We start from the raw sequence: 26737 nt of genomic DNA, 5'->3' as shown, positions 1-26737 counted from the left end.
ATCACAGGGCTGAGCCTCGTCGCGGCCTCCTGGCATTAGCCTTCAGGGTGAGGTGGCTCAGGTGAGAGGCCCTCAGTGAGAACCCCGCTGCCTGGCTGGCCTACCTGTGAACAAGTTGACTGCAATGAAAGAACTGGGTCTGCCCACAAGGATGCAGGCAGAAGGTGCCTCACTGCCTCTTGGCTGGGGCACAGCACACTCCACGAGGGCCACGTCTTGGGCCACAGGTCTCTCCCAGAGCGTGCTGCCGTTGGCCCCCGACACAGCAGCTGCAAAGGTGCAGGGAGAGGAAAAGCCTGTAGGGAGAGACACCGGCACCTCACTGTTGCAGCATCTGGGCAGGCAGGCCGGCCAGCCCCAGCATGTGCTGTTACAGGTCTGTTTTCCTCACACCTCTCCTAGGCCACAGCCCCTCCCGCCAGGTGGATCTCCTTTATCTTGCAGGCTCCCGGGGCTCTAATGCTGACCCCATGGGGCTCAGGGGCCAGGGCAGTGCTGGGAATGGGCTTCCAGGCCTCTTTCTGGTCTGCCAGGAAGGATGACGAGATGGGTCCAGAAACACCACCATCTGCTTCCCCCAAACGCTGAAAGCGAGAGGGTGACCCAAAATGACGATTCCTCTTTCTACAGGGAGCTCCGCCTTTTTCATATAAAATGAAATTACCTTCGTCCACACAGGATCGGCTGAAATTGTTGCTGCTGTTGGTGTTTTTATAAAGAAAAAGAACATCTTGGATCCTGTCCCCGTTTATATCGTCCACAGCCAGAAAGTCATAGATAACTGAAAGAGAAAACCACAGACTATACTCCGCGGGCCATGCCTGGTTTCCAGGAACGATCAGGTCCAGCACGACCTACTTCTCTGCTACATGGAACCTGCCACTGTGAGGGCACCCAACGAGGACGGTGGCTTCTTCCTCACTAGGATGAGTAGTTTCCTTCCTGAACACCAGGGGGTGGACAACAATGCCTAGTGTTAACCTTCAGAAAGGAACAAGCAGGACATCTGGGCATTAAGAATTGGAAGTTCTGGCACCTTCTGTTCAGGGATAAATCCCTCCCTAGACCAGGGGCATCTAGACAGTCCACACTCCATACTCATCAGGGTTTACACTTCCTTTCATTCAAGGACTCAAGTGATAAACTTTATGCCCTAAAATCAAACACCAAAAGAGTGAAGTTGGCCGGGCAAGGTGCCTCACACCTGTAATCCCAGCACTTTGGGAGGCCCAGGAGGGCAGATAACGAGGTCAAGAGATTGAGACCATCTTGGCCAACGTGTGAAGCCCTGTCTCTACTAAAAATACAAAAAATTAGCTGGGTGTAGTAGCGCGTGCCTGTAATCCCAGCTACTCGGGAGGCTGAGGCACAAGAATCGTTTGAACCCAGGAGGCAGAGGTTGCAGTGAGCGAGATTGCACCACTGCACTCCAGCCTGGCCGACAGAGCTAGAGTCCATCTCAAAAAACAAAAACAAAAAAATAGGCCAGGCCCAGCCGCCCCCTCCGGGAGGTGAGGGGCGCCTCTGCCCGGCCACCCCTACTGGGAAGTGAGGGGCCCCTCTGCCCGGCCACCACCCCGTCTGGGAGGTGTACCCAACAGCTCATTGAGAACGGGCCATGATGACAATGGCGGTTTTGTGGAATAGAAAGGGGGGAAAGGTGGGGAAAAGACTGAGAAATCGGATGGTTGCTGTGTCTGTGTAGAAACAAGTAGACATGGGAGACTTTTCATTTTGTTCTGTACTAAGAAAAATTCTTCTGCCTTGGGATCCTGTTGATCTGTGACCTTACCCCCAACGCTGTGCTCTCTGAAACATGTGCTGTGTCCACTCAGGGTTGAATGGATTAAGGGCGGTGCAAGATGTGCTTTGTTAAACAGATGCTTGAAGGCAGCATGCCCGTTAAGAGTCATCACCACTCCCTAATCTCAAGTACCCAGGGACACAAACACTGCGGAAGGCCGCAGGGACCTCTGCCTAGGAAAACCAGAGACCTTTGTTCACTTGTTTATCTGCTGACCTTCCCTCCACTATTGTCCTATGACCCTGCCAAATCCCCCTCTGCGAGAAACACCCAAGAATGATCAATAAAAAAAAAAAAAAATAGGCCGGGCGAGGTGGCTCACGCCTGTAATCCTAGCACTTTAGGAGGCCGAGGCGGGTGGATCACAAGGTCAGGAGTCCGAGACAAGCCTGGCTAATATGGCGAAACCTTCTCTACTAAAAATACAGAAATTAGCCGGGCGTGGTGGCAGGCGCCTATAGTTCCAGCTACTCGGGAGGCTAAGGCAGGAGAATCGGCTGAACCCAGGAGGTGGAGGCTGCAGTCAGTTGAGAGTGAGCCACTGCACTCCAGCCTGGGCGACAGAGCGAGACTCGATCTCAAAAAAAAAAAAAAAAAAAAAAAAAAAGAATAAAGTTGAACCCCGTCCCCCTTATTTTAGAGACAGGGTCTGGCTACGTTGCCCAGGCTGGCCTTGAACTCCAGGCCTCAACTGATCCTCCTGTCTCAGCCTCTGAAACTGCTGGAATTACAGGTGTGAGCCACTGCGCCCAGCATGAAGTTGAATCTTTACGTCATGCACAAAAACGAACTCAAAATGAATCAAAGACCTAAACGTAAGAGCTAAAATTATAAAACTCTTAGAAAAAAAAAAACGGGAAAAATCTTCATGACAAGGGATCTGGTGATGGTTTCTTTGATACAAAAGCACAGGAGGCTGAGTGCGGTGGCTCACGCCTGTAATCCCAGCACTATGGGAGGCCGAGGTGGGTGGATCACCTGAGGTCAGGAGTTTGAGACCAGCCTGGCCAATATGGCGAAACCCCGTCTCTACTAAAAATACATACATTAGCCAGGCATGGAGGCGGGCACCTGTAATCCCAGCTACTTGGGAGGCTGAGGCAGGAGAATCGCTTGAACCCGGGAGGTGGAGGTTGCAGTGAGCCGAGATCACGCCACTGCACTCTCCAGCCTGGATGACAGAGCAAGACTGTCTCCAAAAAAAAAAAAAAAAAAAAAAAAAGACTTCATTGAAACTAAAAGCTTTTATGCATCGAAGGACACTATCAAGAGAGTGAAAAGGCCGGGCGTGGTGGTTCACACCGGTAGTCCTAGCACTTTGGGAAGCCAAGGCAGGCGGATCACTTGAGGTCAGGAGTTTGAGATCAGCCTGGCCAACACGGTGAAACCTCAACTCTACTAAAAATACAAAAGTTACGGCCAAGAGTGGTGGCACGTGCCTGTAATCCCAGCACTTTGGGATGCTGAGGCAGGCCGATCACCTAAGGTCGGGAATTCAAGACCAGCCTGACCAACATGGAGAAACCCCGTTTCTACTAAAAATACAAAATTAGCCGGGTGTGGTGGCACATGCCTGTAGTTTCAGCTACTCGGGAGGCTGAGGCAGGAGAATCACTTGAATCTGGGAGGTGGAGATTACGGTGAGCTGAGATCGGGCCATTGCACTCCAGCCTGGGAAACAAGAGCGAAACTCTGTCTCAAAAAAAAAAAAAAAAATTAGCCAGGCATGGTAGCCTGTGCCTGTAATCCCAGCTACTACTTGGGAGGCTGAGGCAGGAGAATCGCTTGAACCTGGGAGGCAGAGGTTGCAGGGAGCCGAGATTGCGCCATTGCACTCCAGCCTGGGGTAGAAGAGCAAAACTCCATCTCAAATAAATAAATAAATAAATAAAAATAAATTATTTTTAATTTCTAAAAATGGGCAAAAGACTGCAAGAATAGACATTCACCAAAGAAGATGCAAGAATAGACATTCACCAAAGAAGATGCAAGAATGGCTAAAACTCACACGAAAAGAGGGACCCAACATTTTCAGTCACTGGGAGATTCTAATTCACACCCACTAGCATGAGTGTAATAAGAAGACAGACAATAACAAGAAACTAAAGGCCTCCTCAGCATTGTAGTAGGAATGGAAAATAGTCAAATGGTGCAGTCGCTTTAGAAAACAGCTTGTCAGCTCCTCAGAAAGTTAAACATAAACTTACCATAGGGTTCAGCAATTCCACTCCTAGCAATCTACCCAAGAGAAATGAAAACATATCCACACGAAGATCTGCACGTGAATGTTCACGGCAGAATTATTCATAAGAGTCTCAACTGAGAGCTATCCAGGTGATCATCAGCCAACCCTCCCAGGAGCACTGCTCAGCAACGGAAAGACACAGACAGACCACGACACAAACGAACGGCAAAATATCACGCTAAGTGAAGGAAGTCACACTCCTTCACTTACATACTGTATGATTTCACTTCTAAGAAATGTCTAGAGGCCGGGCGCGGTGGCTCACGCCGGTAATCCCAGCCCTTTGGGAGACTTAAGCAGGCGGATCATCTGAGGTCAGGAGTTTGAGACCAGCCTGACCAACACGGAGAAACCCCATCTGTACTAAAAATACAAAATTAGCTGGGCGTGGTGGTGCATGCCTGTAATCCCAGCTACTCGGGAGGCTGGGGCAGGAGAATCAGTTGAATCTGGGAGGTGGCGGTTGAGAGGAGCGGAGATTGTGCCATTGCACTCCAGCCTGGGCAAGAAGAGCAAAACTCCGTCTAAAAAAATAAAAAGACTAATCTTTGGAGACAGGAGACTAGGTTGCCCAGGGCTAGGAGAGGAGGGAACAGGGAGTGATGGCAAAGGTAATGAGGAATTTTCTCTTTTTGAGACAGGGTCTCCCTCTGTCACCCAGGCTGGAGTGCAGTGGCGCGATCACAGCTCACTGCAGCCTCAACCTTCCAGGTGTAAGTGATACTCCTACCTCAGCCTCCCAAGTAGCTGGGACCACAGCTGCATGCCACGACGCCTGGCTGATTTTTGTATTTTTTGTAGAGATGCGGTCTGTGCCCAGCCTCTTGAGGAATCTTTTAGGGATGATGGAAATACTCTAAAATGGAATTGTCCTGACAGCTACATAACTCTACAAACTGACTACAAATCACTGAATTGGGCCAGGTGTGGTGACTTACGCCTGTAATCCCAGCACGTTGGGAGGCCGAGGGAGGGGATCATTTAAAATCAGGAGTTCAAGAGCAGCCTGGCTAACATGGTAAAACCCCATCTTCACCAAAAATACAAAATTAGGGCCAGGCGCTGGGGCTCACGCCTGTAATCTCAGCACTTTGGGAGGCTGAGGCGGGCGGATCACAAGCTCAGGAGTTCGAGACCAGCCTGACCAACACGGTGAAACCCGGTCTCTACTAAAAATACAAATATTAGCTGGGCGTGGTGGCATAGGCGGATCACGAGGTCAGGAGACGGAGACCATCCTGGCCAACATGGTGAAACCCTGTCTCTACTAAAAAATACAAAAAAGTAGACAGGCGTGGTGGCAGGTGTCTGTAATCCCAGCTACTCGGGAGGCTGAGGCAGCAGAATGGCATGAACCCAAGAGGCAGAGCTTGCAGTGAGCCAAGATCGTGCCACTGCACTCCAGCCTGGGCGACAGAGTGAGACTCCATCTCAAAAAAAAAAAATTTTTTTGAACACAAACTGACCCTAAGTGAGGTTTCAACGAGAAACCCTATTGATGGCATTGGAGAAGCCCTGAATTCTGTGCCAGGAAACACTGAGGCTGTCAGTGCTCACGCCCACTGACGTGGGTGACTGCAGCTGCTGTTCTCCTAGAAGCAGAATGTCCTGACTAAGGCTGATTCCATTGCTTTTCATAACGGCCAAGACTCCAGAATGGCAAGGTCAGGAGACAGGAATGAATGCCTGCTTTCCTTTCACTAACCAGGATGTGAGCTGGGTCACCCTAGCAAGACTGGACCATACGAGCTGGTGCGGGTTTTTTACATTTTATGACAGCCTTCTCTCTATCTTTCACCCAGAAGCTCTGTTTCATTAAATGTTTTAATTTAGAAAAGTACCCAAATGGGCTACTTTTGTTTATTTACCCAACTCATCCTTCCTAAAAAAGGGAGAACTGGCTGGGTGCGGTGGCTCACGCCTGTAATCCCAGCACTTTGGGAGGCCGAGGCAGGCAGATCATGAGGTCAGGAGATCAAGACCATCCTTGCTAACACCGTGAAACCCCGTCTCTACTAAAAATACAAAAAATTAGCCAGGCGTGGTGGCGGGCACCTGTAGTCCCAGCTACTCGGGAGGCTGAGGCAGGAGAATGGCGTGAACCCGGGAGGCGGAGCTTGCAGCGAGCCGAGATCCTGCCACTGCACTCCAGCCTGGGCGACAGAGCGAGACTCCATCTCAAAAAAAAAAAAAAAAAAAAAAAAAGGGCGGGGGAGAACCGAGGCCGGATGTGGTGGCTCATGCCTGTAATCCCAGCACTTTGGGAAGCCGAAGTGGGCAGATCATCTGAGGTCAGGAGTTCAAGACCAGCCTAACCAACATGGAGAAACCCTATCTCTACTAAAAATACAAAATTAGCTGGGCGTGGTGCTGCACGCCTGTAATCCCAGCTATTTGGGAGGCTGAGGCGGGAGAATCGCTTGAAGTCCGGAGGCAGAAGTAGCGGTGAGCTGAGATTGTGCCAGTGCACTCCAGCCTGGGCAACAAGAGCGAAACTCCATCTCAAAAATAAAAAGGCTGGTCTATCGCTCCCTAAAACTCCGGGAAAACCTTGGACATAGAACTGGCAGCCACTTGGGATTGATTCACTGTTTAAAGGCCACTTCTAGACTCGCAGACACAGTTCTGCCCCCTCCGCCCCATCCCCTGGGAAGAGCTGCTTTGGACCCCACTGGGCGGGGACGCCGAGGCTCACCAGCGGCACTGTAGTCTATCCTCCACATTTGCTGTGACGCCGGCCGGTCTGGACACGGGATGACGAATGAGGCGACGAACACCACAAAAAGGCAGAGAAACAATGAAAGAAAAAACGCCGCCGCTCGGCACCGGGAGAGCCGGGACTGTGGAGGCGCGCTTTTCACGTTATCCTCATTTTTTGATGGATTTCCCAGATTTTCCTGCGATTTTCTTTCTTCATTTTTCAAGGGGTGGATTTCGGCTTCTAAGTCCTTGTGGTCCAACATCACGGGCACATCCCAAAGTTTAACTCCTGGTCACTGTGTCGATAAAGCAAGAGGTCGGCGAGGCCAGCAGTCCCACGGCACAAAGCTGCAGCACAGAGGGCTCTGCTGGCGTCGGCTTCTTGGGGACTGGCTGCAGCTCTAACTACGGGCCATCAGCCCAGGAAATAAAAGCTAAATAAATGTTGAGGGTGTCAGTCTTAAGAGATTATACTTAAGAAGGTCTCTAATTAGTGTGGAAAGGCGAGTTAGCTGTGGAGAGCCAGCAGGCAGGAACTGTTTTCATCCAGAACACGCTGGTGCTTCCTGCCTGCCGAACCCAGGAAATGCTGAATGAGCTCCAGGGCAGTGTTAACTAAGCCCCACCTACTCAGCCTCTGAGCATATCTGAGCCACCTTCCACCAGCCTCAAGCACAGATGGAAAAGGTGACCCAGGTGCCCACACATGGACTCCCTGGAGGGCCACAGACCCAAAATTCAAAGTACCCGGAGTGAAGATGGGCTCTGGGCGGGCAGGCTTGCACCTCCCTAGCTGTGTGACCAGGACATGTGCTTTGACTGAACTGTGCCTTAGTTTCCTCATCTGTAAAACAAACAATATCTACTTTAGAAGCCTGTTCTAAGGATTAAATAATTAAATGTAGCCGGGCGTGGTGGCTCACACCTGTAATCCCAGCACTTTGGGAGGCCGAGGCGGGCGGATCACGAGGTCAGGAGATCGAGACCATCCTGGCTAACGCGGTGAAACCCCGTCTCTACTAAAAATACAAAAAATTAGCAGGGCACGGTGGCGGGCACCTGTAGTCCCAGCTACTTGGGAGGCTGAGGCAGGAGAATGGCGTGAACCCGGGAGGTGGAGCTTGCAGTGAGCCGAGATCACGCCACTGCACTCCAGCCTGGGCGACAGAGTGACACTCTGTCTCAAAAAAAAAAATGCATATAAAGTACTTATAAGATCACATGATACACAGTAAACATTCAAACACTACCTAATTATTATTAATAAAATATGTTCATGGATAAGCACAGACTAACTAGAAAAAAATAAAATAAAATATATTCAAACAGAAGTCCGCAGGGGAGGACAGGGGACAGCTGTGTTGAGTGAGCTCGGTGCTGGGAGTAACTTCTGAGCCCCGATTCTGAGGGGAAAAACATGCCCTCTCCTTCCCCTGGTTCCTGCTGGCTGGACCGGGGGTGGATGTGGTGGGGAAACCGGCAGTCGCCGTCTTAGAAACCAAAACAGAAAACACATTTGAAGATGGGAAAGGCACAGGGCCCCTGATATCTGCCAACCACCACCACCCAACTTAGCTGCTTCGACTGTATAAAACGAGAAAAAAACAAACTTCCATTTTGTCTCAGGCAAGATTTTTGTTATTTTGGTTCCTTTTAAACAACCAAACCGATGTCCTAACACATCATACTGAGAGACTGGACGTGATCATGCAGATTTGAGGTAAAACCTTCACCTACCCAAAAAGGAAGTCAACAGTTCACAGCAAAGGGAGGGGTGAAAGATGAAAGAGGGCGTGCGGAGGTCAGCGAGGCAACGCGAGGAAAAGCTGAGCTGAAAGCCGCACCCTCTGGGGAAGGGTCAGGAAGACAGAGAGATAAGGGACTGCTGGCTTTTGTTTTAAACTGTTCACTCGGACTTTGTCTTTACCTAATTTTATAATAAAAGTAACTCACTTAATAACCTGTGTATGACACTAGAATGGCTTTAATTTTAAAAGGGAAAAACGACGAGTCTGGGTGAGGATGTGGAGAAATCAGAACATCGTACGTTGCTGGTGGGACTGTAAAATGATGCCGCTGCTGTGAAACACAGTCTGGCAGATCCTCAAAAAGTTAAACACAGAACTACCATGCTCTCCAGCAAGTCCAGTCCTAGGTGTACACCCACAAGAATTAAAAACAGAGACTTTCTGGCCGGGCACGGTGGCTCACGGCTGTAATCCCAGCACTTTTGAGAGGCCGAGGCAGGCAGATCACAAGGTCAAGAGATTGAGACCATCCTGGACAACATGGTGAAAACCGCATCTCTACTAAAAATACAAAAATTAGCTGGGCATGGTGGCAGGCGCCTGTAGTCCCAGCTACTCGGGAGGCTGAGGCAGGAGAATGGCTTGAACCTGGGAGGCGGAGGTTGTAGTGAGCCGAGATCGCGCCACTGCACTCCAGCCTGGGCGACAGCGAGACTCTGTCTCAAAAAAGAAAAAAAAACAGAAAAACAGAGACATGGCCAGCATGGTGGCTCATGCCTGTAATGCCAGTACTTTGGGAGGCCAAAGCAGGAGGATCCCTTGAGGACTGCTCGAGGCTGCAGTGAGCTCTGATCATGCCACCGCACTCTAGCCTGGGCAACAGAGAGACCTATCTCTTTTTTTATTTTTTTTGAGACGGAGTCTCATTCTGTCGCCCAGGCTAGAGTGCAGTGGCATGATCTCGGCTCACTGCAAGCTCTGCCTCCCCCGTTCACACCATTCTCTTGCCTCAGCTTCCCGAATAGCTGGGACTACGGGCGTCCGCCACCATGCCTGGCTAATTTTTTGTATTTTTAGTAGAGATGGGGTTTCACCACGTTAGCCAGGATGGTCTCGATCTCCTGACCTCGTGATCCACCCGCACTGGCCTCCCAAACTGCTGGGATTACAGGCGTGAGCCACCACGCCTGGCCAAGACCCCATCTCTTAAAAAAAAAAAAAAAAAAACACCTGGCTAGGCATGGTGGCTTATGCCTGTAATCGCAGCACTTTGGGAGTCCGAGTGAGTGGAGTGCTTGACCTCAGGAGTTTGAGAACAGCCTGGGCAATGTGGCGAGACTCTGTCTCTACTAAAAATACCAAAAAAATTAGTTGGGTATGGCGGCGCTCGCCTGTGGTCCCAGCTACCCGGAGGCTGGGGTAGGAAGATCACTAGAGCCCAGGGGGGTGGAGGCTGCAGTGAGCTGAGATCACGCCACTGCACTGCCACCTGGGTGACAGAGCAAGACCCCATCTCAAACAAAACAAAACAAAAAAAAAACCCCACTGCAGAGGCTCAAACAAAAACTTGTAAATAAATGTTCATATTGGTTCATTATTAACAACAGCCAAAATGTAGAAACAACCCAGATGTCCAACAACATATGAACGTATCGGCTGGGCACAGTGGCTCACGCCTGTGATCCCAACACTTTGAGAGGCCAAGGCGGGAGGATCACGAGGTCAGGCGTTCGAGACCAGCCTGGCCAATATGGTGAAAGCCATCTCTACTAAAAATACAAAAAAACTAGACGGGCATGGTGGCAGGCGCTTGTAATCCCAGCTACTCAGGAGGCTGAAGCAGGAGAATCGCTTGAACCCGGGAGGTGGAAGTTGCAGTGAGCCAAGATTGCACCATTGCACTCCAGCCTGGGCAATAGAGGGAGACTCCTTCTCAAAAACAAAACAAAACAAAACAAAACAAAACATATGAATGGATAAACAAAATGTGGCCTATCCTTAATACAGTGCATAATTACACCATAATGCAGTGGTGTGTTTTTCAGCCACGGTAAAACCTAAAATTCTGACACGTTATAAAATTATGCTAAATGCAATGACTAGGACACGAAGGTCCCCTGTGGTGTGAAACGCCCAGAACAGGCAAATCCACAGAGGCAGGGAGTAGACTCGTGGGTGCCAGGTGCGGAACAGGGAGAGTCGGGAATGACTGCTATGGGCTGTGGGTTTCTTTGTGGGATGATGAAAATAGTGGTGATGGTTACAAAATGCTCTGATTATACCAAATGTTACTAATGGCAAATTTTATGTTATGTACATTTTACCACAATAAGAAAAAATGTGTGCATTCTCCTAGGTGCTAAGGCTTAAGTTTTAACATCTTGGAAGTCAGAAAAGGTGTGCTTATCAAAGGCAGTGAGTTAGAACACGGAAAATCAAACAATGAGTCATGACCAAGGACCTCATTAAACCCAAGCAGCTGGCATGGGGGTGGGGAAGGCAGGGCATGGGTTGTCTAGAAAAGGCAACTAGGGAAAAAGCCAGCAACAGAACGTAGGAGTGTCTCATTGCCAGGGCCTGAGGGGCTGGGGCCAGGGCTTGAAGAAGAGGAGACGGCCATTAATGCAGCAAATCTAGCCACCATGTCCCCAAGGAAGGGATGTGTGAAATGTTTAAAACATAGATTCCTGGCTGGGCACGGTGGCTCACGCCTGTAGTCCCAGCACTTTGAGAGGCCGAGGTGGGAGGATCACGAGGTCAGGAGATCTAGAGCATCCTGGCTAACACGGTGAAACCCCGTCTCTACTAAGAATACAGAAAATTAGCTGGGTGTGGCGGCATGCGCCCATAGGAGGCTGCGGCAGGAGAACGGCGTGAACCCGGGAGGCGGAGCTTGCAGTGAGCCGAGATCGCGCCACTGCACTCCAGCCTGGGCGACAGAGCGAGACCCCGTCTAAAAAAAAAAAAAATTTTTTTTAAATAATAAATAAATAAAACATAGATTCCTTTGGCAAAGGAAAGAAAAAAACGGAGTAAGAACCAGAATGTTACAATTCTGGATTTCTATCTTTACGGCTTTAAACTTCAGAGCTTTAAAATTGCAGCCAAGAAATTCGAGCTCTGAGCCTCAGCTGTCCTCATCTGGTGGGAGCCACAGCATCAAAGAAAGCGTGCAGGAAAGCACTACTCAAGGAGGGGCATCAACCGCCACCACCAGGAATCTGAAAACACCACCCATCCAGCCACGGGCCCACCAGTCCTCACCCACCTGGTCGTGGGAGTGCCCGGAGGACTTCCTCGATGTGGACTCCTGCTGGTGCATCTGGCGTGAGCTGTGGACGGGGAATCTGTGCCTTCGCAAGCCCAGGTGGACCTAGGGATCATAAAGCCACTTGTCAAGTGCAGCTCAGGCAGCCTGCGAAGGTGTCAGGTCAGGAGCTTAGATCCTCCCAAAGACATGACTCTCAGTGGTGGCTCCACATGAAAATAACTTGGGTGCTTTCGCAATCCTGATGCCACACCCAGAAGGACTAAGGTGGCCACTTTGGGTGTGGGGTCCCAGTCAGGAGCAGCTGCTGGCACTCTCCAGCTGATTCCAGGGTGGAGCCAAGCAGAGAAGAACAGACCGAGAAGTCTGCCCTTGTTTGGTTCATCCCACTCTAACCACCAGATGATGGCCAGACATCTCCTGACCCTCAAGGGGAGACTGCATCCCCCCACAGCCAGCCTGGAAGCAAGCAAGGCAAAGAGGAAAGGGCCTCTTCCTCTGAAGATGCCGCCCGGCCTGTATTCTGGGTTTTCTGTTCCTTGGAGTTCACAGCAAGCTTAGTAAAGTCAATCCAAATGCAGACCTCAAGCTAGTAAATTACATCACTCCCTTTCTTAATCCTTCTTCTAATATGTAAGCTATGATCAAAGGACCCTGCAAGACAATTACTATTAATGTAGTTTGGATTTATAATTTTAAAAAATCAGTAATAAATATATACAACATTTAAAAGGGCCAGGTGCACTGCCTCAAACCTGTAATCCCAGCACTTTGGGGGACTGAGGCAGGTGGGTCGCTTGAGCCTAGGAGTTTGAGACCAGCCTGGGCAACAGGGGACACTTCTCTACCCAAAAATACAAAAATCAGCCAGGTGTGGTGGTGGGCACCTACAGTCCCAACTACTCAGGAGGCTGAGGCAGGAGGTTTGCTTGAGCCCGGGAGGTCAAGGCTGCAGTGAGCCATGGCCAGGACACTGCACTCCAGCCTGGGCAACAGAACAAGACCCTGTTTCAAAAAACCCCACAAAACTTAAAAACTATAAAAGGGTAAATCTCCTTTCATCTTGTGGCTCCCAGGCTCAAGAGGGGAAGCATGGTACCAGTTTCATATGAGTCCTTCCAGAAGTATTCTCTATGTGGATAAGCATGGAGTATATAAAGTGTACAATCTATATGAAAAAAATATGACTAGAATGGTCGAGTTATAAGGTGGCTTCTAAAAATTAAAGGAAAAATAAAATTCAAACTACTTACTTATCTCTACAGCATGATTTGTCATGTTAAATCAGACCAAACTGGACATTCTGTGGCAGGGACAGAGAAAGTACTGTCATTTTCTCAATTCCTGCCTTTTGAATTGGAGAGCCTGGCTGAAAGGACAAACATTTCCCCCATGCACGGACCATCTCTGTAACAAGATTTAGAAGGACAAAGGGAAAAAACTCTGTAAATGCTCATTAGTAACACGGTTGGGGATTTGGGTCATCTGTGTCTTGTGAGCATCTACAATTTGGCCAGTGTCCTCACCTGCAGAGCAGAATGAAATAAGACGTATCACATACGTGTGAGGGAAGACAGAAACAGAGGCTTCAGAAGGCAAAGCCCCATTACGGGACGCAAAACAATGCAGGCAATTGACTTAACCAGATGAGCACCCACCTGAACCCAGCACTGGGCTCCACTCTGAGAGGGTTCCCAGACAGGCCCCGCAGTGCCTCCATGGGGACTCTCCCCACCACTTGGGCGAAACCAGGTCAGGGTAGAAAATGGCATTGAACATTTTTGGGAGGATCATCATTTTAACTGACAAACAAGGGTTTCTAAAAACCGAGCCAGCCGTTGAGGCATTTGTGAAAAACACAGACTGATCTAAGATCAAAAGAGTTTGTGAGAAACTGGTTTAAAAATCATTAATAAGGCCAGGCGCGGTGGCTCACGCCTGTAATCCCAGCCCTCTGGGAGGCCAAGGCAGGCAGATCACCTGAGGTCAGGAGTTCGAGACCAGCCTGGCCAACATGGTGAAACCCCATCTCTACTAAAAAATACAAAAATTAGTCGGGCACGGTGGCGGGCACCTTAATCCCAGTCACTTGGGAGTCAGGAGAATTGTTTGAACCTGGGAGGCAGAGGTTGCAGTCAGCTGAGATTGAGCCATCGCACTCAAGCCTGAGGGACAACAGCAAGACTTCTCTTAAAAAAAAAAAACATTAATAAGGCTGGGAGTGTTGTCTCATGTCTATAATCCCAGCACTTTGCCAGGCCGAGGCACATGGATAGCTTGAGTTCAGTTCAAGACCAGCCTGGGCAACACGGTGAGACCGTTTCTAAAAAGAAAGAAAAAAAAAAAATCAGCCTGGTGTGGTAGCACACGCCTGTGGTCTTAGCTACCCAGGGGCTGAGGTGGGAGGGTCACTTGAAGCCAGGAAGTGGAGGCTGCAATGAGTCGTGATCACGCCACTGCCCTCCAGCCTGGTGACACAGAGTAAAGCTCTGTCTCAAAACAAAACAAAACAGAACAAAACATCGATAAAAAAACAACAAAACCAACAATCAATCAATTAAAAAACCACCAACTGACTGGGCGTGGTGGTTTGCGCCTGTAATCCCAACACTTTCGGAGGCCGAGGCAGGCAGATCACGAAGTCAGGAGTTCGAGACCAGCCTGAACAACATGGTGAAACCCCACCTCTGCTAAAATACAAAAATTAGATAAGTATGGTGGCATGCGCCTATAATCCCAACTACTCAGGAGGCTGAGGCAGGAGAATCACTTGAGCCTGGGAGGCAGAGGTTGCAGTGAGCCAAGATCGTGCCACTGCACTCCAGCCTGGGCAACAGAGCAAGACCCCCATCTCAAAAAAAGAAAAAAACAAAAACAAAACAAACAAACAAAAAACACCAATTGATAAAAAAAAAAAAACACCAGCTGGCCGGGCGTGGTGGCTCACGCCTGTAATACCAGCACTTTAGGAGGCCAAAGCAGGCGGATCACAAGGTCAGGAGATTGAGACCTTCCTGGCTAACACGGTGAAACCTCATCTCTACTAAAAATACAAAAAATTAGCCGGGTGTGGTGGCAGGCACCTTTAGTCCCAGCTACTCGGGAGGCTGAGGCAGGAGAATGGCGTGAACCCGGGAGGCAGAGCTTGCAGTGAGCCAAGATTGCACCACTGCACTCCAGCCTGGGCGACAGAGCAAGACTGTCTCAAAAAAAAAAAAAAAAAAAAAAGCCACCAGCTACTCAGGAGGCTGAGGCAGGAGAATTGCTTGAACCCAGGAGGCAGAGGTTGCGGTGAGCCGAGACTGCACCACTGTGCTCCAGCCTGGGTGAGAGTGAGACCCTGTCACACACACACAAAAAAATCCACCAATCAAGATAAACTCCAAATGAATTAAAAATGTAAACATTATTATTATTATTATTTTTATTTTTTGAGACAGAATCTTGCTCTGTCACCTAGGCTGGAGTACAATGGCGTGATCTTGGCTCACTGCAACCTCTGCCTCCTGGGTTCAAGCGATTCTCCTGCCTCAGCCTCCTGAGTGGCTGGGACTATAGGCACCCACCACCGCACCCAGCTAATTTTTGTATTTTTAGTAGAGACGGTTTCACCATGATGATCAGGCTGGTCTAGAACTGCTGACCTCGTGATCTGCCCACCTAAGCCTCTCAAAGTGCTGGGATTACAGGCGTGAGCCACTGCGCCTGGCCAAAAATGCAAACATGATTGTTACCAAACATTAAACTAAAAGAAAATAGAAGAGAATGTTTATGTATTGTTAGGGAAAGTCTTGAAAGCATGACCCCAAAGGTGGAGATCATTAAGAAAAACACTGATGGACGAAATCTATTATGAAATGTCTAACCCAAGCTTGTCCAACCCTTGGCCCAGGATGGCTTGAAGTGTGGCCTAACACAAATTCAGAAACTTTCTTAAAACATTCACAGATTTTTTTGCAATTTTTTTTTTCAGCTCATCAGCTATCATTAGTGTTAGTGTACTTTATGTGTGGCCCAAGACAATTCTTCCAACGTGGCCCAGGGAAGCCAAAAGATTGTTGTTAGCTCCACAAAACAAACCAGGATAAATATTCTTAGGGTTTTCACAAACCCACAAAAGAAAGGCAAGGACCCCAGTGGGGAAACAGGAAACGAATTCCTAACTGGGCAGTTCACTGAAGAGCACACGCCAGTGGCCGGTGCCCAGGGGAAACACGCTCAGTCTCACTCATAAGACACAGCAGGACCAAGGACATTAACAAAAGTTGAGCATTTCATTTTATCTGATCTTGAGACAGGGTCTCACTCTGTGGCCCAGGCTGGAGGGCAGTGGTGATCTAGGCTCACTGCAACCTCCTCCTCCTGGGTTCGAGAGATTCTCCCACCTCAGCCTATAAAGTAGCTGGGACCACAGGTGTGCATCACTGCGCCAGGCAAATTTTTGTATTTTTTGTAGAGACGGAGTTTTGCCACGTTGCCCAGGCTGGTCTCGAACTCCAGGGCCCAAGTGATCTGCCTGCCTCAGCCTCCCAAAGTGTGGACCACGCCCAGCCTAAAAGTTAAAAATTTTAAAATGTGTTGGTGAGAATATACGATAACAGGTCTGCAGTACAATAGTCGTGGGAATTTGAAATGGTAGTTATTGGTCGAGCGCGATGGCTCACGCCTGTAATCCCAGCACGTTGGGAGGCTGAGGCGGGCAGATCACCTGAGGTCGGGAGTTTGAGACCAGCCTGACCAACATGGAGAAACCCCATCTCTACTAAAAATACAAAAAAAAATTAGCCGGGCGTGGTGGTGCATGCCTGTAATCCCAGCTACTCGGGAGGCTGAGGCAGGAGAATCACTTGAACCTGGGAGGTAGAGGGTGCAGTGGCCAAGATCACACCATTGCACTCCAGCCTGGGCAACAAAAGCAAAATTCCGTCTCAAAAAAAAAAAAAAAAAGATGTTACCATTCAGGAAAGCAGACTTCAGGGTCCAGCCCTGTGCTATTTTTACAACATTTTGTGAATCTATAAGTAGTCCAAAATAAAAAGTATAAAATACAAAATGAAAAGAGAAAAGAAAACCGTTAGTAAGGGGGAGTGGGGTCAGAGGTTCATGTAAGTTTTAGAGGAAAAACCAGCTTCTCCACAGGCAGCTTGGTTTGTGCCTCAAAGCTACCTTAATATGAAGCTATTTTGTTCCAAAGGCAGGAGTCCTTTTAGTGTTTTGTTTATTTTTGGAAGAATATCAATAGTGGAGTTTTGTGGTAGCCTGAAGAAATACTGAAAGAAGAGCCAAACCCCTGGCATGTTACAATTCTCCATTACAAAATAATCACCAGCTTCCTCAAAACCATCCATTAAAATCATTTTCTGGCTGGGCGCGGTGGCTCACGCCTGTAATCCCAGCACTTTGGGAGGCCAAGGCGGGTGGATCATGAGGTCAGGAGATCGAGACCATCCTAGCGAACACGGTGAAACCCCATCTCTACTAAAGATAGAAAAAATTAGCCGGGCGTGGTGGCGGGTGCCTGTAGTCCCAGCTACTCAGGAGGCTGAGGCAGGAGAATGGTGTGAACCTGGGAGGTGGAGGTTGCAGTGAGCTGAGATGGCACCACTGCACTCCAGCCTGGGCGACAGAGCAAGACTCTGACTCAAAAAAAAAAAAAAAAATCATTTTCCTTTCCACTGTGGGGAAAAAATGGATATGCACAGCATTTATAACAATACTCCCCAAATACTTACCTGAGCAAATGCCAGAGTTTAAAAGGGGTCGTCTCCAAAGTCAGACAATGTGGTGACAATGAAAATGCCCCAAGGGGTGGGAACTCTTACTGCTATACAGCCTCTGCACACGCTTTCACACCGGCCTGGCCACAGAGAAGGGGTGTGTGTTTAACACGAATAAGGCCTGTCTTTGGAAAATTAAAAAGCTGGTCAGGAATTCCTTCACAGGATCTCCAGGTAAGACTTCCTTTTTGGAAACTTGACTCAGCCACCAGAAATAGGGGTAGTTATTAAAAGCCACAACGGCAAGGCAGCCAAAGCCAGGCAGTTCACCAATTTGCAAATAAGGACACCATGAGATAGGTCCAAAGATTTGCTCATCAACGGCAAGAAGATACCAATGTTTTTCTCTACTGCGGTCATTAAAAATACCAGGAGCAGTAGCCAGAGCTTCAGGAACCTGACTGGCAGAGAAAATCCCCATGGACCCAGGTCAGAGAGACTTGAGCAGGGCACTGTCCTTGCTGTACTTTAGCATCCATACCATTGACCACAGAGAGTCAGGCCATGTGGCTATTTAAAAAAACAGAAAACAGAACTCAACAAGCTAATAACCAAAAATTTAACTTCATGGCTGGGCAGGGTGGTTCATGCCTATAATCCTAGTGCTTTGGGAGGCTGAGGCAGGAGGATGACTTGAGGCCAGGAGTTCGAGACCAGTCTGGGCAACATGGGGAGACCCCATCTCTACAAAAAGTAAAATAAAATTAGGTGTAGTGGCATGTGCTTGTAGTCCCAGCTACCTGGGAGGCTGAGGTGGGAGGTTAGCTTGAGCCCAAGAGGTTGAGGCTGCAGTGAGCTGTGATCATTATCACTACATTCCAGTTTGGGCAACAGAGTGAGACCTTGTTTCAAAAAAAAAAAAAAAAAAGTGAGGGCTCAGAAAGAAAAGAAAATTTGTCAATACAATACGTATTAATTAAGGTAAAAGACCTGACACGGGATGGGCGTGGTAGCTCACGCCTGTAATCCCGGCACTTTGGGAGGCTGAGGTGGGTGGATCGCAAGGTCAGGAGTTCGACACCAATTTGGCCAACATGGTGAAACTCCATCTCTACTAAAAATACAAAAAATTAACTGGGCGTGGTGATGCGCATCAGTAATCCCAGCTACTCAGGAGGCTGAGGCAGGAGAATCGCTTGAACCCGGGGGGCAGAGGTTGCAGTGAGCTGAGATAGCGCCATTGCACTCCAGCCTGGACGACAGAGCGAGACTCTGTCTCAAAAAAAAAAAAAAAAAAACAGGAGCTGACACCAAGAATAACTTGAAGAAAGAAAGATAAACACAATACCTCATATATGGTTATTCAAATGGATTATTCCCCTGGCCTACAGAACTATCAGTAAGCCCGCGGTGACTCATGCCTATAAACCCAGCATTTTGGGAGGCCGAGGTGGACAGATCACTGGAGGACAGGAGTTCAAGACCAGGCTGGCCAACATGGTGAAACCCCGACTCTACTAAAAATACAAAATTAGGTGGGTATGTTGGTGTCTGCCTATAGTCTCAGCTACTGGGAAGGCTAAAGCACGAGAATCACTTCAGCCTGGGAGGTAGGGGATGTGGTGAGCCAAGATCGTACTACTGCACTCCAGCCCGGGTGATAGACCAAGACTCTGTCTCAAAAAAAAGGACTATCGGTAAACCAGCTGTCCACTCTAGGCCACTGAGGCTGCCACACCTATCTGTCCTCCAGGGAGTCCACAGGCTACCCAGTCCTGAGTGGAAACTCTGATTAGGGGGAAGAACAAAACAATCCAGCAACAGTTTGCACAGCTCGTTAACGTTTCGGCGGGGTGGGGCAGGAATACCACAGTCCATGCAGAAAGGAAGTGACAGGTCTCTCCCTTTTCTCCAAGAGTTCTTTCTCTAAGAAGTTTACCGAGTCACAGAGAACAGAAAATAAAAACAAAAGTCTCATTCTAATTACCTTTTTTTTTTTTGAGACGTTGTCTCGCTCTGTCGCCCAGGCTGGAGTGCAGTGGTGCAATCTTGGCTCACTGCAACCTCCGCCTCCTGGTTTCAAGCAATTCTCCTGCCTCAGCCTCCCCAGTAGCTGGGACTACAGGTGCCCACCACCAAGCCCGGCTAATTTTTTGTATTTTTAGTAGAGATGGGGTTTCACTGTGTTAGCCAGGATGGTCTCGATCTGCTGACCTCGTGATCCGCCCGCCTCGGCCTCCTAAAGTGCTGGGATTACAGGCCTGAGCCACCGCGCCCAGCCTCTAATTTTTTTAACTGCAGAAATTTGATGAAAACTTTTTTTTTTTTTTTGACACAGGGTCTTGCTCTGTTGCCCAGGCTGGAATGAAGTGGTGCAATCATGGCTCACTGCAGCCTTGAATCCCCGGGCTCAAGAGATCCTCCCGCCTCAGGCTCCCCAGTAGCTGGGAGCACAGGCATGCACCAGCTAATTTTTGTTCAGCTAATCTTTAAATTTTTTGTAGAAATGAGAGCCTCACTATGTTGCCCAGGCTCTTCTGTAACTCCTGGGTTCATGTGATCCTCCCGCCTCTGCCTCCCGAAGTGCTAGAATGACAGGTGTGAACCACCGTGCCCAGCCTGAAGCAGACAGCTTTTTTTTTCTTTCTTTCTTTTTGTGTAGACCTCCTCTGCGGTCAAGATAGTGTTTTAAGGCTAGGCACAGTAGCACACACTTGTAATCCCAGCAACTTCGGGAGGCTACAGCAGGAGGCAGGAAGATCACTCGAGCGCAGGAGTTCGAGACCAGCCTGGGCAACATGGCAAAACCCTACCTCCACAAAAAAATACAAAAACTAGCCGGGTGTGGTGGTATGTGCCTCTAGTCCCAGCTGTGCAAGAGACTGAGGTTCCCTTGAGCCTGGGAGGTGAGCGGAGATCACACCACTGCATTCCAGTCTAGGCAACAGGGCAAGACCCTGTCTCAAAAAAAAGAGAAGAAAACAGTGTTTTAAATGGATAAAATATTTAGTTAATATTTAGAGGAAAACTATGATTATAGATTAATGTTACTATCTAGTTTCACCAGTTAGAAACAGAAACTGGAAAGATTTTGTCAATGGATTAAAAATAATAATAATAAGCCCAGCTGGGTGTGGTAGCTCACAACTGTAATCTCGGCACTTTAGGAGGCCTAGGCGGCTGGATCACTTGAGGTCAGGAGTGCGAGACCAACCTGGCCAACATGGTGAAACCCCATCTCTACTAAAAGTACAAAAATTAGCTGGCGTGGTGGCACGCGCCTGTAGTCCCAGCTACTAGGGAGGCTGAGGCAGGAGAATCGCTTTAACCAAGGAGGCAGAGGTTGCAGTGAGCTGAGATCGCACCATTGTACTCCAGCCTGGGCAACAAGAGCAAGACTCTGTCTCAAAACAAAAACAAAAACAAAACAAAACAAAAAAACGCCCAGATGCAGCGGCTCAAGCCTTAAGTAAGTTTGGGGTGACCCCCACTGACCCTGGTTAACCACACTCCACCCCAGAGAACTCAGTATTTTTCTTTCAAAGCACTCATCATACTTCTCTTACCTGGCAGAAAGAAAGCTATTTAAGGCCAGGAAGATGTCTGGTCCCCTGAGCCAAATGGATGAAAGAGAATTTAAAAGACAAGTAAGATAACTCACAATCAAGATCTGAATTTTCCGACAGACTTCATCATCCATAATCACTAACCAATCTTGTAGCGAGTGTGCCCAAATGCTTGTCCCCAAATCCAGCTGCTATACACACAAATGACTTAAGAAATGTATTTACACAATGTGGCTGTGTCACCACCAAGAACACGCTGGGCATTTGACAGCAATTCAACATGAGCTTCAGAGACACCCACAACAGCCAATGAGGCAGATGTTTCAGCTGAGCAAAGCAGATGTCAGACAAGGACAGCTACTGTGTCCAGTTGTTTACAGCAAGCAGCTATTTCTCTCTCCACCAAGAATAATCTCAAGACAAAGAACAGGCCCATAACCATTTTTCCAGAACCACTTTAAAGATCATGGTTCCATGACAAAGGCAAAAGTATCACAGCACATGCAGTCAGCACTCAAAAGCCCAAACACAAGTTCCTTTCCTTTGCAGAACTGAAAAACTTTTACAGTACTTGAGAAGGGCTCACAATGCCTCCTAAAAATAAGTTGAGGGTGAACAGCTGATAGGCAACTATTACACAGAATAAGTTTTGTAGTCTGTCCAGAAAATACCATGGGGTAAGCCTTTCTCCTGAATTCCAAGGCAGATTTCCTGCGACTCCCCCACAAATTAGTGTTAATTTTTTTTTTTTTTTTTTTTGAGACAGGGCTCGCTGTGTCACCCAGGCTGGAGTGCAGTGGCGCAATCTCCACTCATTGCAAGCTCCGCCTCCTGGGTTCATGCCATTCTCCTGCCTCAGCCTCCCGAGTAGCTGGGACTGCAGGTGCCCGCCACCACGTCCGACTAGTTTTTTTTGTATTTTTAGTAGAGACGGAGTTTCAACACGTTAGCCAGGATGGACTTGATCTCCTGACCTCGTGATCCACCCACTTCAGCCTCCCAAAGTGCTGGGATTACAGGCGTGAGCCACCGCACCTGGCACAATTTTTATTTATTTTTATTTTTATTTTCTTGAGTCAGAGTCTTGCTCTGTCGCCCAGGCTGGAATGTAGTGGTGCAATCTCAGCTCACTGCAACCTCTGCCTCCTGGGTTCAAGCGATTCTCCTGCCTCATCCTCCCAAGTAGCTGGGACTACACACGCCCGCCACCACGCCTGGCTAACTTTTGTATTTTTGTTTCATCATGTTGGCCATGCTGGTCTCGAACTCCTGACCTCAGGTGATCCGCCTGCCTCGGCCTCCCAAAGTGCTGGGATGACAGGCGTGAGCCACCACACCCAGCCATGTTACTCATTTTTGTCCTTCATTAAGTAGGGGGCAGAGAAAGAAAAAGATAAAGTATAATTCTAAACTTGGTCACTTCTGCTAAACTCTACAAGATAAGCCAGTTAATTAGGCCTTAGCTTCAATTTCTTTTTTTTTTTTCTGATCCTTGCACAGCAGGGCTAACCCATGGGCAGTGTGCCCACAGTAGCCTCAATTTACTTCTTTTATCATTATTTTTTTAAACCTTTGATCCAGGTGTGGTGTCTCATGCCTATAATCTCAGCACTTCAAGAGGCAGAGGAGGGAGGACTACTTGAGCCCAGGAGTTTGAGACCAGCCTGGGCAACATAGTGAGTCCTCATTTCTATATACAATGAAAAAAAAAAAAAAACCTTTATTATGTAAATGCTTAAACATTAACAAAAGTAGAGAACACCAGCCCCATAAACCCATTACCCAGGTCCAACAGTTATCAACAGTTATCAACACAGAGCCAGTCATTTTCATCTATAAGCCAGCATACTTCTCCCCCAGGCCCCATCTCTGATGATTTTTAGATTTGCTCCTTTGATCTCTCAGCATCTGCTTCATAGTTATTTGGTTAGGAGTCAGCATTTTTTTTTTTTTTTTTTTTACATTCTGATATAATCTAAGTTCCATGAAGAATTTTGCAAAGCACGAGTCGGTAAAAAATTCACCAAGTTGCAGGTTTTTAAAAAAAATTTTTAAATTTTCATTATGTTTGTTTTTTTTTGAGACGGAGTCTCGCTCTGTCGCCCAGGCTGGAGTGCTGGAGTGTAGTGGCGCGATCTCTGCTCACTGCAAGCCCCGCCTCCCGGGTTCACGCCATTCTCCTGCCTCAGCCTCCCAAGTAGCTGGGACTACAGGTGCCCGCCACTATGCCCGGCTAATTTTTTGTATTTTTTTAGTAGAGACGGGGTTTCACTGTGTTAGCCAGGATGGTATTTTTTTTTTATTTTTGAGACGTAGTCTCGCTCTGTCGCCCAGGCTGGAGTGTAGCGGAGCGATCTCAGCTCACCGCAACCTCCGCCTCCTGGGTTCAAACAACTCTCCTGCCTCAGCCTCCTGAGTAGCTGGGACTACAGGCACGTGCCATGACACCCGGCTTTTTTTTTTTTTTTTGTAGAGATGGGGTTTCACCATGTTAGCCAGGATGGTCTCGATCTCCTGACCTCGTGATCCACCCACCTCAGCCTCCCAAAGTGTTGGGATTACAGGCTTGAGCCACCACGCCCAGCCAGGGATTTTTTTTTTTTTTTTTTTTTTTTTTTTTGAGACGGAGTCTCACTCTGTCGCCCAGGCTGGAGTGCAGTGGCACGATCTCTGCTCACTACAACCTCCGCCTCCCGGGTTCACGCCATTCTCCTGCCTCAGCCTCCGGAGTGGCTGGGACTACAGGCACCCGTCACCACGCCTGGCTAATTTTTTGTATTTTTAGTAGAGACGGGATTTCACTGTGTTAGCCAGGATGGTCTCGATCTCCTGACCTCATGATCCGCCCCCCTTGGCCTCCCAAAGGGCTGGGATTACAGGCGTGAGCCACCGTGCCTGGCTAGAAGAGAAATTTATTAATGCATTCATTAATAAATTAGGCCTGGCCCTAGCTAACTAATCAGATTCCCAGAGATTAGGGCCAGCACCCCAGCTGAAATCATAGGACCAGGCACTCTTGTCCCACAGGAGTGGTAAGCTGCATAGTGGTTTACAAATGTTCGGACAGGGGCGGGGGCGGTGGCTCATGCTTCTAATTCCAGCACTTTGGGAAGCCAAGACGGGCAGATCACTTCAGGTCAGGAGTTCAAGACCAGCCTGGCCAACATGGCGAAACCTCGTCTCTACCAAAAATACAAAAATTAGCCCGGCATGGTGATGCACACCTGTAATCTCACCTACTCAGGAGGCTGAGGCAGGAGAATCGCTTGAACCTGGGAGGCGGGGGTTGCAGTGGGCCAAGATGGAGCCACTGCACTCCAGCCTGGGCAACAGAGCGAGAATCCATCTCAAAATAAATAAATAAATAACATAGGCCGGGCACGGTGGCTCAAGTCTGTAACCCTAGCACTTTGGGAGGCCGAGGCGGGAGGATCACCTGAGGCCAGGAGTTTGAGACCAGCCCAGCCGACATGGTGAAACCCCATCTTTACTAAAAATAAAAAAAATAGCTGGGTGTGGTAGTACGTGCTTGTAGTCCCAGCTCCTCCAGAGGCTGAGGCAAGAGAATAGCTGGACCAGGGAGGCGGAATGAGCCAAGATCACGTCACTGCACTCCAGCCTGGGTGACAAAGGGAGACTCTGTCTCAAAAAAAAAAAAAAAGAATTTCATTAACAGGTTTTGTGGTGGAAACCTTCCACTTTCACTCTGAGATCACTTGCTCTAAGGGAAGATAATTACCATGTGAGGACATGGGCCCTAAGGAAAGTTCCATGATGCAAGGAACTGAGGGCTCCTGCCACCAGCCAAGAGGGAACTGAGGCTTCCAGTCACTAGCCTTGTGAGTGAGCCATCTTGGAATCAGATCCTCCAGCCCTGGTCCAGCTTTTATTTGTTCTTTTTAAATTTTCGACCTCTAGAAAAAACAGAAAAGACTCCATCCAGCTTTTAGACACCTGCAGCCCCAGCCAACATCTTGGCTGCAACTCCATGAGACCCAAAGTCATAATCACCCAGATAAGCCACTGATCAATTCCTGACCCACAGAAACTGTTGGATAATAAATATTCGTCACTTTAATCCATTAAACTTTGTGTTGTTACAAGCAGCAGACAACCATTAGAAGTCTGCAGAATGGAAGCAAGGAGGCTGAAAAGAAAGAGAAGGGGTGGGCATGGTGGCTCACACCTGTAGTCCTAACACTTTGCGAGGCCAAGGCAGGAGGACTGCTTGAAGCCAGGAGTTTGAGACCTGCCTGGGCAACACAGTGAGAACCCATCTACATATTTTTTTAAAAAAATACATAGATAAATAAACAGGCTGGGCACAGTGGCTCACACTTATAATTCCAGCACTTCAGGAGGCCAACAAAGGAGGGTTGCTTGGGCGCAGGAGTTCAGGACCAGACTGGGAAAGAGAGACCCCATCCCTACAAAATTATTTATTTATTTATTTATTTATTTATTTATTTATTTATTTTTGAGACAGTCTCGCTGTGGCCCAGGCTGGAGTGCAGTGGCGCGATCTCGGCTCACTGCAGGCTCCGCCCCCCGGGGTTCCCGCCATTCTCCTGCCTCAGCCTCCCGCGTAGCTGGGACTACAGGCGCCTGCCACCTCGCCCGGCTAATTTTTTGTATTTTTAGTAGAGACGGGGTTTCACCGTGTTAGCCAGGATGGTCTCGATCTCCTGACCTCGTGATCCGCCCGCCTCGCCCTCCCAAAGTGCTGGGATTACAGGCGTGAGCCACCGCGCCCGGCCTATTTATTTTGAGACAGAGTCTCGCTATGTCGCCAGAGTGTAGTGGCGCGATCTCGGCTCACTGCAACCTCTGCCTCTCGGGTTCAAGCTATTCTCCTGCCCCAGCCTCCCAAGTAGCTGGGACTACAGGTGTGCGCCACCACACCCAGCTAATTTTTATATTTTTAGTAGAGACGGGATTTCACCATGTTGGACAGGATGGTCTCGATCTCTTGACCTAGTGATCCGCCTACCCCAGCCTCCCAAAGTGCTGGGATTACAGGCATGAGCCACTGCGCCCACCCAAAAAAAATTTTTAAGAAAAATAAATATGGTGGCACATGCCTGTAGTCCCAGATACTCAGGAGGGTGGAGCAAAAGGAAAAAAAGAGGGCCAGGTGCGGTGGCTCACACCTGTAATCCCAGCACTTTGGGAGGCCGAGGCGAGTGGATCACCTGAGGTCAGGAGTTTGAGACTGGCCTGGCCAACATGGTGAAACCCCTACTAAAAATAAAAATAAAAAAAAATTAGCTGGGTGTGGTGGCGGGCACCTGTAATCCCAGCTACTTGGGAGGCTGAGTGGGGAGAATTGCTTGAACCCGAGTAACTGGGATTACCGGCACCTGCCACCATACGCGGCTAATTTTTTTATTTTTAGTAGAGACGGGATTTCACCATGTTGGCCATGCTGGTCTCGAACTCCTGACCTCAGGTGATCCGCCTGCCTCGGCCTCCCAAAGTGCTGGGATGACAGGCGTGAGCCACCGCGCCGGCCCAGCAAGCTCCATTTTTTATTTATCTAATTTACTATCTGTACCCTCCAGTAGAATAGAAGCTCCTTGAGGACAGGAAGTTCTTTCGTGGAGTACTATATCCTTAGCTCCTACAACCATCCCTGGTTCCCAGCAGACACTCGGAGAGTATTTGTTGAGTTATTCTGCTCTAATCGAAT

The 26737-nt window shown here is 48.7% G+C and overlaps 1 protein-coding gene across 37 annotated transcripts in view; it reads right to left on the bottom strand.

The window, feature by feature from the left end:
• FAM234A (family with sequence similarity 234 member A) overlaps positions 1 to 26737 on the bottom strand; it is a 38121-nt gene that overhangs the window by 10456 nt on the left and 928 nt on the right. For 11 of the 37 annotated variants that reach the window (XM_054668096.1, XM_054668098.1, XM_054668100.1 and 8 more), the window contains exons 2-5: positions 11766 to 11870; positions 6745 to 7045; positions 665 to 781; positions 105 to 296 (exon numbers count right to left, since the gene is read on the bottom strand). In XM_054668096.1, the coding sequence (XP_054524071.1) occupies positions 105 to 296; positions 665 to 781; positions 6745 to 7012 (577 nt within the window). In that variant the 5' untranslated portion in view covers positions 7013 to 7045; positions 11766 to 11870. Of the gene's footprint in view, positions 1 to 104; positions 297 to 664; positions 782 to 6744; positions 7098 to 11765; positions 11871 to 13018; positions 13183 to 17497; positions 17944 to 21143; positions 21348 to 24787; positions 24963 to 26737 lie in introns of those variants that run through there. The other 26 variants (XM_063796352.1, XM_063796354.1, XM_063796357.1 and 23 more) reach the window with 14 other exon arrangements.

This window comes from Pan troglodytes, chromosome 18 (assembly GCF_028858775.2).
Source record: "Pan troglodytes isolate AG18354 chromosome 18, NHGRI_mPanTro3-v2.0_pri, whole genome shotgun sequence".
Classification (NCBI taxonomy): domain Eukaryota; kingdom Metazoa; phylum Chordata; class Mammalia; order Primates; family Hominidae; genus Pan; species Pan troglodytes.
The sequence above is the reverse complement of the archived record's forward strand: the minus strand, read 5'-3'. Positions and strand labels throughout refer to the sequence as shown.